This window comes from Scleropages formosus, chromosome 5 (assembly GCF_900964775.1).
Source record: "Scleropages formosus chromosome 5, fSclFor1.1, whole genome shotgun sequence".
In the NCBI taxonomy this organism is placed as follows: Eukaryota; Metazoa; Chordata; class Actinopteri; order Osteoglossiformes; family Osteoglossidae; genus Scleropages; species Scleropages formosus.
In genome coordinates, this window is record NC_041810.1 from 9,293,405 (window position 1) to 9,308,536 (window position 15,132).

Here is a 15,132-nt window from a genome sequence, read left to right on the forward strand (position 1 = left end):
CGTCACGTGCGCCCACACAGCCCATTGAGAAACGCGCAGCCGGTCCTGCAGCGCCTGACTCGTCGAACGCAACTCCTTCTCTATCACGCGGTTTCCACTTGTCTCCCCCGACCCGCTTTGACGGGACCACAGCGCAATGTGAAGGTTTCTTGTTTCAATGTCAGCTCGTTTTTTCCAGTATGCCCCTTGTTTACAGCACAGAACAGAGCCGGATCACCTACGCCCTCTCTCTGCTCACGGGCAGAGCACTTGAGTGGGCGACAGCAGTCTGGACAAATGGCTTCCCCAGCACTTATGCGCAGTTCAAGAGCCAGTTCCTCGCCATTTTCGGACTGGCTCACCCAGAAGAACAGCTGAGTGAAAGACTCCTGAATCTACAGCAAGGTGACCGACCCGTGGCAGATTACGCCATAGAATTTTGTGTCCTCGCAGAACGGAGCGATTGGGGAGAGAGAGCTTTGTTGGCTAGTTTTTGCCGTGGTCTAAACCCACACATCCGCAGTGAAATGGTGTTCCAAGGAAAAAGATGGACCCTTGATCGGTTCATAGAAACCGCTGTTACCTTAGATCACCAGATCAGAACCCAGGGACCAGCCTCAGAACCGGCTCCAGAAAGATACTGTCCCGCACAGGAGGAAACAAAGCTAATGCAGCTGGGGCTGGGGCGCCTGCCCCTCACCGAACGGCAGCGAAGACTACGAAAACGCCTCTGTCTTTACTGTGGTGACCCTAGTCACTTCCGTCTCCAGTGCCCTGTCCGCCCTGAGGCCAAGGTGAATGGCACCCTCTGTTGTAACCGCCTCGCTGTACCCGTTATGTTATCCTGGGGAGCAGGACAGGTACAGACGCAAGCACTGGTGGATTCGGGAGCAGCAGGGTGCTTCATGGACATTGGGTTCACTCGGTCTCATAGTATCCCTTCCAAACCCATTGGGGGGCGTCTCAAAGTGACCGCTCTAGATGGCCAGCCTCTCAGGAAGGGTTTTGTGGACCACCAGACATCCCCCTGTAACTGTGAGAGTAGGTGTATGTCACCAGGAGATGTTGAGTTTCTATTTGATTTCTTCTCCGGAGTTGCCCCTGATTCTGGGGTTCCCTTAGCTCTCCAAGCATGACCCGGTTTTTCAGTGGAGTACTGGGGAGTTGGTGGCTTGGGGACCCCAATGTGAGAGAACCTGCTTAAAGCTACCCTGTCGAGCTACGTCTATAGAAGGCTCAGAATCTGCACTGCAGGTGCCAGTTCCTCCTGAGTATCAGGATCTTGCGGAGGTTTTTAGCAAAAGACACGCATCCGAACTCCCACCGCATCGCCCGTGGGACTGTGCAATTGATCTCTTGCCGGGTACCACGCCTCCGCGTAGTTGCATTTACCCGTTGTCCAGACCCGAGCAATCAGCCCTCCAGACTTATATCACTGAAGCCTTAGAAACAGGAATTATACGACCATCCACGTCCCCCGCGTCTGCCGGGTTTTTTTTCATTGAGAAAAAAGATGGGGGGTTACGCCCCTGTATTGACTATCGGGGGCTGAATAGTATTTGTGTGAAATACCCACATCCTCTGCCTTTGATCACAGCCGCCTTTGAGAACATTCAGCAGGCGCAATGGTTCACAAAGCTAGACCTGAGAAGTGCATACAATCTAGTCCGTATCCGGCAAGGTGACGAATGGAAGACTGCTTTCAGTACCACCCTGGGTCATTACGAATACCTGGTTATGCCTTTTGGTCTTGCGAACGCACCCAGCGTATTCCAGACGTTTGTGAATCATGTGCTCGGGGACATGATCCACAAAGGCGTCCTGGTATATCTTGACAATATCCTGATCTATTCTGATACGTTGGCCAGGCATGTACTGACTGTCCGACAGGTGCTCCAGAGACTGTTGCAAAACAGATTATATGTGAAGTTGGAGAAATGTGAATTCCACAAGCAGAAAGTCTCCTTCTTGGGGTTCATACTTACCCGAGACGGCATTGCTATGGATCTAGATAAGGTCCAGACCATCCAGCAATGGCCTCGCCCAACCGCCACTAAGGTTCTCCAGCGGTTTTTGGGGTTCTCCAATTTTTACCGCCGGTTCATCAGGAGCTTCAGCATGATCGTCGCACCACTGACAGCGCTTACAGTGAGTAAAAACCCCTCGTCTCCCGTGGAACCCAGAAGCCCAACGAGCCTTCGAGAACCTCAAACTCAAGTTCTCTACAGCCCCCATCCTGCATCAACCCGACCCTGAGTTGCCATTCGTGGTGGAGGTGGATGCCTCAGAGTCAGGGGTAGGCGCTGTTCTTTCACAGAGGCAAGGTAAGCCCGTGAAATTATATCCTTGTGCATTTTTTTCCATGAAACTGTCTGAGGCCGAACGAAACTACAACATAAGGAATAGAGAGCTCCTAGCAATTAAGTTAGCCCTAGAAGAGTGGAGACATCGGCTGGAAGGGGCACAACACCCTTTTTTTGGTGCTCACTGATCATAAGAATTTACAATATCCTCAGACAGCATGGCGCCTCAACACACATCAGGCCAAGTGGGCGCTGTTCTTTTCTCAATTCAACTTTACTGTCACTTACAGACCAGGTCCAAAGAACATCAAAGCGGACGCCCTTTCTTGGCTGCATGACGAAACGCAGGAAGTACCGGAACCAGACTACATCCTGCCCAGATCCTGTTTTGTGGCACCCGTTCAGTGGGACTTCACCCAGGACCTGGCCCAAGCCCAACAAGCGGACCCCGAACTACCAGGTAAACCTTCTGGAAAACAATACATTCCACCAGGTCTGAGGACCACTCTCCTACAATGGGCCCATGACCATCCAGCGGCGGGGCACCCGGGGTTTGGGAAGACTCAGGCTAGGATCCAGCAACTCTTCTGGTGGCCGTCCCTCCGGGAGGACGTACAGGACTACATCCGGGCGTGTCCAGTCTGTGCTCAGTCCAAGGCTTCAAATCAGCCCAGCAGGGCTCCTGGAACCCCTGCCGGTACCCAACCGTCCCTGGACGCACCTAGCGTTAGATTTCTTAGTGGACCTCCCACTGTCAGATGGTAAAACTACCATTTTGACCGTGATCGATCGATTTTCCAACGGCTGTCGCTTGATTCCTTTGCCCAAGCTCCCCTCTGCCTTGGAGACAGCAGAGTTGCTGTTTCAGCATGTATTCCGGCTCTACGGTATACCCGAAGATATAGTGTCCGACAGGGGTCCTCAGTTCACATTACGTGTGTGGAGTGCTTTTTGGAAAAAACTCGGGGTCATGGTGAATATGACATCGGGATACCACCCTCAAGCGAATGGGCAGGTAGAACGGCTACAGCAAGATATCGGTCGGTACCTCAGAAGCTACTGTCTTGAACACCCAACTCGCTGGGTTCGATACCTTCCGTGGGCAGAGTATGCCCACAATACGCTCACCCATACCTCTACAGGTGTCTCTCCATTGAGACACTGCATCTTGGGGTACCAGCCACCATTGTTCCCATGGCAACCGGGATCCAGCGATGTGCCTGCTGTGGACTCTTGGTACCGAACCAGCAGCAAGGTATGGGCAGCTGTCAGACGACATCTCCAAGAATCGCAAACCCGTATTAAACACCAAGCCGATCAACATCGGCGGCACCTCTCCCTTGCACCTGAACAGAGGGTATGGCTATCAACCCGGGGTCTCCAAGGACCATATATGTCAAAGAAACTCAGCCCAAGGTACATAGGACCCTTTAAGATTATCCGCAGAGTTACCCCGGTCTCGTATCGCCTGCACCTGCCCCAACATCTACGCGCACACCCGCCGTTCCACGTATCCTTCCTCAAACCCTTGGCCATTTCCCTACACCAGCCCGCAACCACGCCTCCAGACCCGATTCTCCTGCCTGACGGTGGTGCACCAGCGTATGAGGTACGGGCGCTCCTGGATTCCCGGCGTCGTGGAGGGGTACTCCAGTATCTGGTAGACTGAGAAGGATACGGACCTGAGGAACGGTGCTGGGTAGCGGCACGAGACATCCTAGATCCGAGCCTCATCGCCAACTTCCACAGGAGTCATCCGGATCAGCCCGCACCTCGGCCTCGAGGCCGTCCCCCTGGTCGCCCTCAAGTGTTCGGGACCGCTCCTCGGGGGGGACTGCCACGCCCACACCTCCGGGCCAACACGGAACACCTGGGACGCAACGCAGACTATAGCATAAAAGGCTGAGTCAGACCACCAGCTGATGCGGAACCTTTATCTGCCTCCTTGTTAGCGACCTTCTCCAGCCATTTCCTGTTCCCGAACGCCTTCCCCAAATCCGTCCCTTGTTCCCCCGATCTCCTGCCTCTTTCTGATCATCGACCTCTTGCCTGTGTACTGACCTCACCTTTTGGATCCTCCCTGTTACGACGTTCGCATCTCGAAGACCCTTTGCCCGTCCTCTGACCTCCTCTCTTGGATTTCCCCGAAGACACCACCACGATTACCGCTCTGCACTTGGGTCCGCTGCTTCCCTCAGACCCGACCATGACATCCTGGTGAAGAACACCTGAGGTTCCCCTTCCCTGAGCACTCCTACTGCACTCGTGACATGTGCTCTGCAATCAGGATTCCGTATAAAAGAGGAAGTTGACTGTAGAACCACTTTGTACAATGTTGTGTATGTGGCACTACTCATAGTTTTCTCGATTGTCTCAGTTCTAAACAGCAAAACTGCTCCAACATCGTTGTCCTTTGCTGTGTCTTTTATCTAAAGCTCTGCAGGTAAAAACTGGTTAAAGTCACTTTTACCATTAAATCATAATCAACTGGACTTATATAATATGGATGTCCCACCATTTTTTCACAGGTGAGGTTCTTTAAATACCTCAGATAAAAGTATAAAAACTGAAAATGTTCTATGTCTCGCCATCCTCCCGATATTCCAGTGGCCTTCAGGGTCTTTCAGAAATAAAAATTAGGCTGTGAGGTTGGTTGCATTATTATTTTGTTATGTTTTATTAACTTTATATTATGTTACAGTTAAAAGTAAATTAAAATCACTGAAAATAAAGGTATTTTTTCTTCCCAGCCTCCTATAGCTTATCACAAGAGGATTTGCAATGTTTCCCTTCTAGGCACTTTTCAACTTTTTTCATATTCTCTTCATTCTCAGTAAAAGCTTTTTAATCTTTAAAAATTCCAAAATCAAACATTCCTTAGCCCTTACAGCCACTGTATGTTTTGTCCTTTTTAAGAGTATCTGCATGGGCCAAAACTACATTTAGTAATATTCCATGGTAACTTCCTACCTGAATAATGAATAATGAATGAATCATTGTTGGGGGGCGCGGTGGCGCAGTGGGTTGGACCACGGTCCTGCTCTCCGGTGGGTCTGGGGTTCGAGTCCCACTTGGGGTGCCTTGCGACGGACTGGCGTCCCGTTCTGGGTGTGTCCCCTCCGGTCTTACGCCCTGTGTTGCCGGGTAGGCTCCGGTTCCCCGTGACCCCGTATGGGACATGCGGTTCTGAAAATGTGTGTGTGTGTGTGTGTGAATCATTGTTAAAGTACAACATTTTGCCAAATAATGTGAATGCTTTTTGATTTCCGTTAGCTACCTTCTTTCCAAATATGAAGAGGACAATAAGATGTTGTCACCTTTTCTGGGGTTTCTGTACGTCTCTCCCCTGGTCAAGTTGTACTCTATCTCTTCATAAATGGCCTCATGCAGAGGGGTGAGACCCCCCTGATACAGGGCTGTAGGGGTGGAAACACAGACAGAGTAAAATCATTTCATTCTACGAAAAGCCCTTAAAAGGCCAGATCTGTCCAAATGAACTATGCTGCTTGTGTATGAAAGATCATGTAATCAGCAGTGTCCTTCTGTACCTCTCTTCAGAACCCTGTTCTGGTACAACTGTCCAGCCAGAAGCACCAGCAGTAGGAAGAGCAGAGCCCCCAGCACCAGGAACACCACAAGAGGGATGGACAAGGGTGTTTGGCGTGGTGCTTTGGTAACATCTGAAGGAGTAACATAGAGAGAGCTGCATAATATATTCCTGATCCAGAGCACAGAAAGTATGTAATTCATCTGCCCACTGTCAACATGCACAAAAAGTAAGTGAAAATACCTGGTCTTGCTGAGGTTTTACTTGTGGATGTTCCTGGAATTTCTGAAAAACATTATTTGGTGGGTACATATAATTATACATGTAGTAGGTATGATTAAGTCACCCAAATGTACACTGAAAATAGTTACACAAAAATTTTACTCCACCTGTAGTAGATGTAAATTCAGAAGATATGCCTGAAAAATTGAAACAAAATCAGTTTAAAATGAACATTTTGATGAAATAAATATGGATTTTTTGTGCCTCCCAAAAGCTGAGCAGCACAAGACATGTACATTGATTGTTTTAAAAGATGCTTTTCAGTCTATAAAAATTAACTGAAATGAAAGCGACGTAAAATGTGGGATTTAACTGATGTTTTATCTAATCTGCCTTAATATGTTACACAAAACTCCCTACCTTCACCCACCTATACAGCACAGGAACATAAAAGACATAAACATGTATACACACATATTCTACAGGCTAAGCCACCAGTTCACATGAAATACATGTTTTTGGATGGTGGGAGGAAACCAGCGTATCCAGAGGAAAACCTCACGATCACTGAGAGAATATGCCAACTCCAGAGAGACCGAACTGGGATCAAATCCACTTTAATTCTCACAAAATTGGTGTTATGATACACCAGTTCTACCGACTGGGCCACCATGCTGTACAGACCAGAGATGAGAAGCACCATGTGGTCTTCATTACACTATAAATACACACATACACACACACACACACACACACATTTTCAGAACCGCTTGTCCCATACGGGGTCACGGGGAACCGGAGCCTACCCGGCAACACAGGGCGTAAGGCCGGAGGGGGAAGGGGACACACCCAGGACGGGACGCCAGTCCACTGCAAGGCACCCCAAGCGGGATTCAAACCCCAGACCCACTGGAAAGCAGGACTGTGGTCCAACCCACTGCGCCACCACACCCCAAACGATAAATATAATATATATATATATATATATATATATATATATATATATATATATATATATATATATATATATATATATAGGGGGGGCGTGGTGGCGCAGTGGGTTCGACCGGGTCCTGCTCTCTAGTGGGTCTGGGGTTCGAGTCCCGCTTGGGCTGCCTTGCGACGGACTGGCGTCCCGTCCTGGGTGTGTCCCCTCCCCCTTTGGCCTTACGCCCTTACGCCCTGTGTTGCTGGGTAGGCTCTGGTTTCCCGCGACCCCGTATGGGACAAGAGGTTCAGAAAATGTGTGTGTGTGTGTGTGTGTGTGTGTGTGTGTATATATATATACATATATATACACATACATCACTTGAACAGCACAGATCCATGTTCATCCAAGATCATTTTAAGAGTAACACTAAGACATGGTGATTATCAGATTAGTATTGGAATTTGTGATGATTGATCCTAATACTCAGTAATTTAAAAAAAATTTCGATTCAAAAAGACAGTCTTTCTGTGTTGTAGTAACAAGTTCATTACAGGGTCACCAACAGTGATCTCGCCCGTTACAAAAGAGATGAAGACCCATCAGGTAGATAACTATCCTGTCCATTTGGGGATCCACTGATTGGAGCGACATGGATGACCAGAGAACCTCTACTGTGTATTTGGGGGAAAAAGCATTTAGTATCAGTATCAGTGCGCTGCCTGTCGCTGCTTAATACCCTTTGCTGTGACTCCAGACGAGCTGCGAATCGGTGAAGAACTCAGCGCACATTACAGCACAGACCAGCTCTGTGACGGAGCTCCGTTCAGCCTTTTGTGTGGCACCTTATCATGAACATCCTCTTGCTCCGTGTCACATTAGCGTGTTTATCTGTCCTCATCCTGACGCCTTTGCAGCGCCGCAGGTGTGTGCCCCTCGTCGTGTGGTTTCTGAGCTCCCGTTGCACGTTCAGTGGAAAGAAAGTTATTTATAGCTGTAGCATTATTATTTTTTATTTGCAACTATGATCTCATAGTGAGATATGTAGTGTGAATGAGGACCTAATGAAAAGGTACAGTGCTCTGAAAAAGTATTTGCCCCATCCCTGATTTTCTATTTTTTTGCATATTTTTCAGAGTTAAATGATTGAGATCATCAAACAAATTTTCATATTACACAAAGGTAACCTGAGTAAATACAAAATGCACATTAACCACCTTTTTTGGAAAGCTGAGTTAAATTTCACTTTCCACACCCAGGCCTGATTACTGCCAGACCTGTTGAATCAAGAAATCACTTAAACAGAACCTGTCTGACAAAGTGAAGCACGCTAAAAGATCTCAAAAAGCAACACATCATGCCGCGATCCAATGAAATTCAAGAACAGATGAGAAACAAAGTAATTGACATGTATCAGTCTGGAAAGGGTTACAAAGCCATTTCTAAGGCTTTGGGACTCCAGCGAACCACGGTAAGAGCCATTATCCACAAATGGAGAAAACTTGGAACAGTGGTGAACCTTCCCAGGAGTGGCCGGCCTACCAAAATTACTCCAAGAGCGCAACGAGGACTCATCCAGGAGCTCATAAAAGAACCCAGAACAACATCTAAAGAACTGCAGGCCTCACTTGCCTCAGTTAAGGTCAGTGTTCATGATTCAACAATAAGAAAGAGACTGGGCAAAAATAGCATCCATGGGAGAGTTCCAAGGCGAAAGCCACTGCTGACCATAAAGAACACAAATGCTCATCTCACATTTGCCAAAAAACATCTTGATTATCCCCAAGACTTTTGGGCAAATAATCTGTGGACTGATGAGACAAAAGCTGAACTTTTTGGAAGGTGTGCGTCCCGTTACATCTGGCATAAAACTAACACAGCATTTTATAAAAAGAACATTATACCAACAGTCATAAATGGCGGTGGTAGTGTGATGGTCTGGGGCTGCTTTGCAGCTTCAGGACCTGGACGAATTGCCATAATTGATGGAACCATGAATTCTGCACTCTACCAGAAAATCCTGAAGAAGAATGTCCGGCCATCAGTTCGTGACCTCAAGCTCAAGCGCACTTGGGTTATGCAGCAGGACAATGATCCGAAACACACCAGCAAGTCCACCTCTGAATGGCTCAGAAAAACAAAATTAAGGTTTTGAAGTGGCCTAGTCAAAGTCTGGACTTAAATCCAATTGAGATGCTGTGGCATGACCTTGAACAGGCCGTTCATGCTCAAAAACCCTCCAATGTGGCTGAATTAAAACAATTCTGCAAAGAAGAGTGGCCCAAAATTCCTCGACAGCAATGCGAAACACTCATTGCCTGTTATCACAAACGTTTGAATGCAGTTGTTGTCGTCAAGGGTGGCACAACCAGTTATTAGGTTTAGGGGGCAATTACTTTTTCACATATGGCCAGTTAGGTTTGGACACCTTTTTTCCCTTAATAAATGAAATCATCATTTAAAAACTGCATTTTGTATTTACTCGGGTTATCTTTGTGTAATATTAAAATTTGTTTGATAATCTCAATCATTTAACTGTGACAAATATGCAAAAAAAAAAAAATCAGGAAGGGGGCAAATACTTTTCCACAGCATTTTACAATAAACAGGTTAAGTTACACAAATGTAGGTAAACATATGTCTATCAGTATACATTATGTGGACAATCATAACAAATTATCCATGTTTATTTGAATTTTTCGTGACAAAAAACAAAACCTGTTGGGTGGTCATAAAAGTTATAAGAATCATACAAAAAGCATATAAGGATAAAAGTAGTTTTGAAAAACATGTTTAATTTCAATTGATAATTTTTAATGATCTTGAGCCAAAATTTCCAAAATAAATATTAAAAACACAATGAGCACTAAAGTACATCTAAAAACACTACAGCATTTAATCAATTCCAAAATTTTGTATTTCCAAGAATGTGCACATGCAGAATGTGTTTCTAAATGCAGTTATTTATGTAGCTTAACCTACATTTGTCAAAATGAATTCTGGGAGGTTTTTCTATAGAGAAAAGTCTGTAGAACTGCTGCTCCCACCAGAGGACAGTCGTTCTCTGTCTCTGTGGTTTTGTTTCTTTGCCTGCAACCAACTAACATCACTTACAGCAAAGTTATTACAACTCTCTACTTAACCAGCTCCAATATGGGGCAATTTACAGAGGTGCTCAATACTTCTCAGCTTTTTCTTCTTGACAGAACAATGGGTCACATGCACACAAGGACAGAAACAGGACATCAGCAAGTTACAGACAAATCCACAACTGGAAAAGGTAACAGTACTTCACACAACTAGCAGACACTTTTCTCTAGAGCAACTTCCAACAAACTCTATGCAGTGTTATCATCCCAGACACCTTATGCACCAAAGTGACTTGCACTGTTAGATACACTACTTACAATGGGTCACTCATCCATACATCAGTGGAACACATTTGCTCTGTCACTCACACACTATGGGTGAACCTGGACAGCATGCCTTTGGACTGTGGGAGGAAACCCACACAGACACAGAGTGAACATGCAAACTCCAAACAGACTGAGCAGAGATTGAACCCACATCCTCTTGCACCACTCAAGTGCTGTGAGACACCAGCATTACTCACTGTGCCACTGTGCTGCCGCACAGGTAGTGTGGTGGTTCGTGCTACTGCCTCTGAACCCGAAGGTCAGAGGTTTGATCATCACCTCGGGCTATGCTACACTTCAGTAAGGTACTTACCCTAAAACTACCCAGCTGTATAAATGAATAAATCAAATATAATAGGTTGTAATAACTGCAACCTTAACACTGTAAGTCACTTTGGAGAAAAGTGTTGACAGAATGTAACTTCCAGAAGGGTGTTAACACAATCCAAACTTCCTTTGAGGTATCATGCAGCTCAATTGCTAGTTTTTCCTACAGAAGAAAGTGAAACACTTAAGTCATCCACATATTAAGAGTGAATTTCAGGTACAGGCCACAGGAGTTAGGTGGACTTCCTTGCCAAGGATCTAAGAGTAATCAGCCCATGTTCCATGACTTCATCAACTTGGATATCGTTAAAACAAAATTTCAGGAGAGAAAGAATGAGACCAAACCCTTGGCCATACCCAGCTGTCAATCACACACAACACATATAAAACCCCATTAACGCACCACATGTGCAGCATTCTGTATGCTGGTGTGTCCTACACACATTGCTGTTTCTGTTTCCTCCCTGCGCTCTTTGCTGGTGGTTTGCCTGCCTTCCGCTCCACTCTTACCAGGTGGTCTGGTGCAGTTCCTTGCCATCCCCTCAGCCTCTCTCAACTGGTGTTCCGCAGGGCTCGGTGCTGGGCTCCCTACTCTTCTCAATCTGGTTTCAACCTACAAAACAATCAAAAGGTCTGCTCCCCAATACCTATAAGACATGATCACCTCTTACATCCCAACCAGACAGCTGCACTCCTCCGCCTCTGCCAGCTGGGTGGTCCTTGATCTTTCAGACTCACTTTTTTCCCGATCTCCTGTGTACTCAAAAAGCATGTATTATATTATCTGTTTAATGATTAAAACTTAAAAAAACCCTATACGCAGCTACTTGTGTAATGTATACTGGATCATATGGTGGCATGTGACTAATTCACTGTACTCAAGAACCACGTATCTGTATCTAGATCTTTCTCTCAGCTACACTTGAGCTGTCATGCACCTGTGACAGTGTGACAAGAGCATGTTTGTTCCGTCTTTCTACTTGAGGTCGACTCCACCGGCATTTCTCACAAGTCTTTATGGAGATTTTCTTATGAGGAAATGCTTTCCCATTTATCCATGTAGGACAGCTCCTGATGATGCAATGGTCTGTCCCTAAGGGGAGCTGTCCTGGGTGCTGAACGGTCAACTACTTGCTGTTTCACATTACCTTTATTTGATCCATACTTTTTACGCTATAAGCACGCCATATATCTCAAAACCAATAAAAAGTGCCTACTGTGATGCCAGAGGCCCCAAGGAAGAGGGCAACCCTGAGACCAGAGAACCTCCTTGTGACAGAAGCCTGTATGTCAAGTGGAGGAGCACAAATCTAACCGAAGGAAACTGGTACATAGCTGAAATTGTTCATACGCGTACACTGTACCATTGCTATAAAAACCTGCTGGCATAGCAAATAATAAAACAACATTTATTAATGTTTTTAGTTTATACGTTCAACCACAAAAACAGAACAGACTCAGAAGTTGACGAATTTTCTTTTAATTTCAGTATATATTTCCAAATGTGAACAACAAAATAAAAGTGTGAAAAAATTAAATTTGCATTTATATTATTACAACAGTTTATGAAAATTTACTCCTCAAGACTGAAAAGACACTTTTACAAGAAAAAAGAAAACTTAAAAATCAAAGGTTACTGTGTTACCAGCTACTTCAGAAGCATCAGATCTTAATGAGCCTGTTGGTTTGAAGCTTTGGGCAGAAGGACCTTCAGACTCAGACTGGACTCCGAGTCACACAGAGATTCCAGAACTGCAGATGATCCTCCGTCTCCCACATCATCATAGTCAGTGTGGTCAGGACCAGGGGGTCCCTCACCAGGGGGTCCCTCACGAGGGGGTCCCTCACCAGGGGGCAGAGTGGTCAATGCTTTCTCTCCTACAGGGACACAGTAGGTGACACAGTGACACACATCCTTGTACACACCAGAGGTGGTCAGTGCAGCCAAACACCGTTTCAAACAAACCTAATGATACTTTCAAAAATAATTACTGAAGTAAAAAGTAATCATTCCAAAAATGTAAAGTAAAAAAGGATCAAGTCAAAACATGACGGAAATACTGAAGTTCCACTGATTCATATAAAGCTTTTTAATGTTCTGAAATACAAGCGATGTAAACAGGTACAACAAAGTTTCAAATAATACACACACATTTGCTGAACCGCTTGTCCCATACAGGGTCGCGGGGAACCGGAGCCTAACCCGGCAACACAAGGCATAAGGCCGGAAGGGGAGGGGACACACCCAGGACAGCATGCCAGCCCGTCGCAAGGCACCCGAAGCGGGACTCGAACCCCAGACCCACCCCAGAGCAGGACCTAGGCCAACCCACTGCGCCACCTCAACCCCTCTCTTACTATCTTACGTATGTTTAAATTAATATAACAGGAGCAGTTTCCCCAATGACTCTGTTCAAGAATAAATTGAACAAAATCTTATAAAATTTCGGATCTTATGGGGGGTCTACTGTGTTTGTAGTATAAAAGACAACTGACTTTAAGGAGTTAAAATATTACATGAAAAAAGTAAAGGATAGAAGGTGATAGGAATTTAATGGAGTCAAAGTACATATTTTTTCTTTACAGATATACTTTCGTAAAAGGAAGAAGGTATTGCTATCAAAATATATTTTGAAACGTAAATATTTTCCAGAAATGTACTTCAGTACAAGTGCGGGAGTAAATGTAATATGTTTGTACCCACCTCTAGTGCACACAGAATAGATTAAGGGACTGGATGACACAGGGACATACAGTGTGGTTCAGAAAACCACATCTGATAGGAAACTAGTCATGTTCTACAAGGGCAGCTGGTTGCATAGTGGTCACAGATTCGAGTTTCACCTCCAGCTATAGTACCCATAACAAGGTATTTACCCAAAATTTCTGCAGTAAAATTACTGTACAAATGGGTAAATAACTGCAAATAGCTTCACATTGTAAGTTGCTTTGGAGAAAAGCATCAGCTAAAATTAATAAATTCAAATGTTCTATTCCATCACTTGTGTGAAACTCACCTGGTAACACATGTGGACTCTGTTCTACACCCACAGCATCATCATAGTCCTCCTCTATGTCTTCTGTCCCCATCAGTGCTGAACCCGAAACAGAGAGACTGTGTGGTTCAGATTTAACATATCAAGTTTCTGCTGCAATGAAATACTTTTCTTTACATAAATCCAAGTGGAGTTAAACCAGAACTCTTACAACTATTACCGGCAAACTATAAAGGGAGAATGTATTATGATACAATTAATTTAATTAGAACTGCTTGTTAATGTAATCAATAAATCACGATTCCTATTAAGAACATAAAGTCTCGATACAAATGCTGTGTATTACAAACATTACTGTGGTGGCATAAAACCTTGAACACATTAATATATTTAACAAACTACCTGGACTCTGTCCTGTGGTAACAGCATCATCATAGTCCTCTGCTGTGTCTCCTGTACGCAGATCCTCTGTAACAGAGGGAGAAAAAGCGCTTGTGTCTAAGAGCAGTTGTACAGTGTCACTTCAACTCAGTCTTTACTAACTGAAAAGAATTCATTTTAGATTATATTTATGTTTTATCAATGTAGACTGGAACTTTATATTATAATTGTTTATGTTTGAAGACCATTCACTGACATTAGTGATACCGTGGTATGACCTGCAGCCCCCAACAGAAACCCACCTGACAGACCACCTGCACTTTTTTCCATAGGAAAAGCATCATCATAGTATTCTTTCTTCTCATCTGTCCGTGAGAGTAATAAAAAGTTAAAACCATGCATGCCTTTTTATTATAAATAAAACATTCTGAAATAAGACATAAAAAGAGAATACATGACAGAAAGATGTGAACATAGAACATAATAGGAAATAATGTTATGAGGTTGACTGTCACTAACAGTCCTAGTTTAAACTACCACACACACACACACACACACACACACACACACACACACACACACACACAAACACAACAAGCCCCTACCTGAGAGGGGGTCTCCCTCACTGTCCTCCACATCTTCATACCCAGAGGGCACATCCTCAGACAGGACACTTCCTGTAAGGAGACACACACTCAGTCCTGTCCTCAGAGAGAAGATACATGAAGTTCTCTCTGCTGATGCCTCACACACTGAGAGAAGACAGGATGTGTGAGGTTCGAGCAGCTACCGCCCACACCCAGGAACGCTAACTGACACTCTTATCACCAACATCCTCTTCCTCCCTATTGGCTGCTGTCTCTCATCTGGACCGTTTACAGCACTGCAGCTGCGAGCTCCTCGTGTGGTTTCTCAGCTCCCATCACATGGTTACAGATGGAAGCCAAACGGTTTTTCATAGTTGCCAGACTAATTTTTATCTACAGAAGGTATCATCTCACTAAGAGACATTTGAAATGTGCACCTGTAAGTG

The 15,132-nt window shown here is 45.1% G+C and overlaps 1 protein-coding gene across 1 annotated transcript in view; it reads right to left on the reverse strand.

Annotated features, from left to right (window-relative positions):
• LOC114910496 (antigen WC1.1-like) overlaps positions 1-15,132 on the reverse strand; it is a 68,433-nt gene that overhangs the window by 4,156 nt on the left and 49,145 nt on the right. The window contains exons 22-24 of the mRNA XM_029251875.1: positions 14,402-14,464; positions 14,121-14,186; positions 13,740-13,823 (exon numbers count right to left, since the gene is read on the reverse strand). Coding sequence (XP_029107708.1) covers positions 13,740-13,823; positions 14,121-14,186; positions 14,402-14,464 — 213 coding nt within the window. The remainder of the gene's footprint in view (positions 1-13,739; positions 13,824-14,120; positions 14,187-14,401; positions 14,465-15,132) is intronic.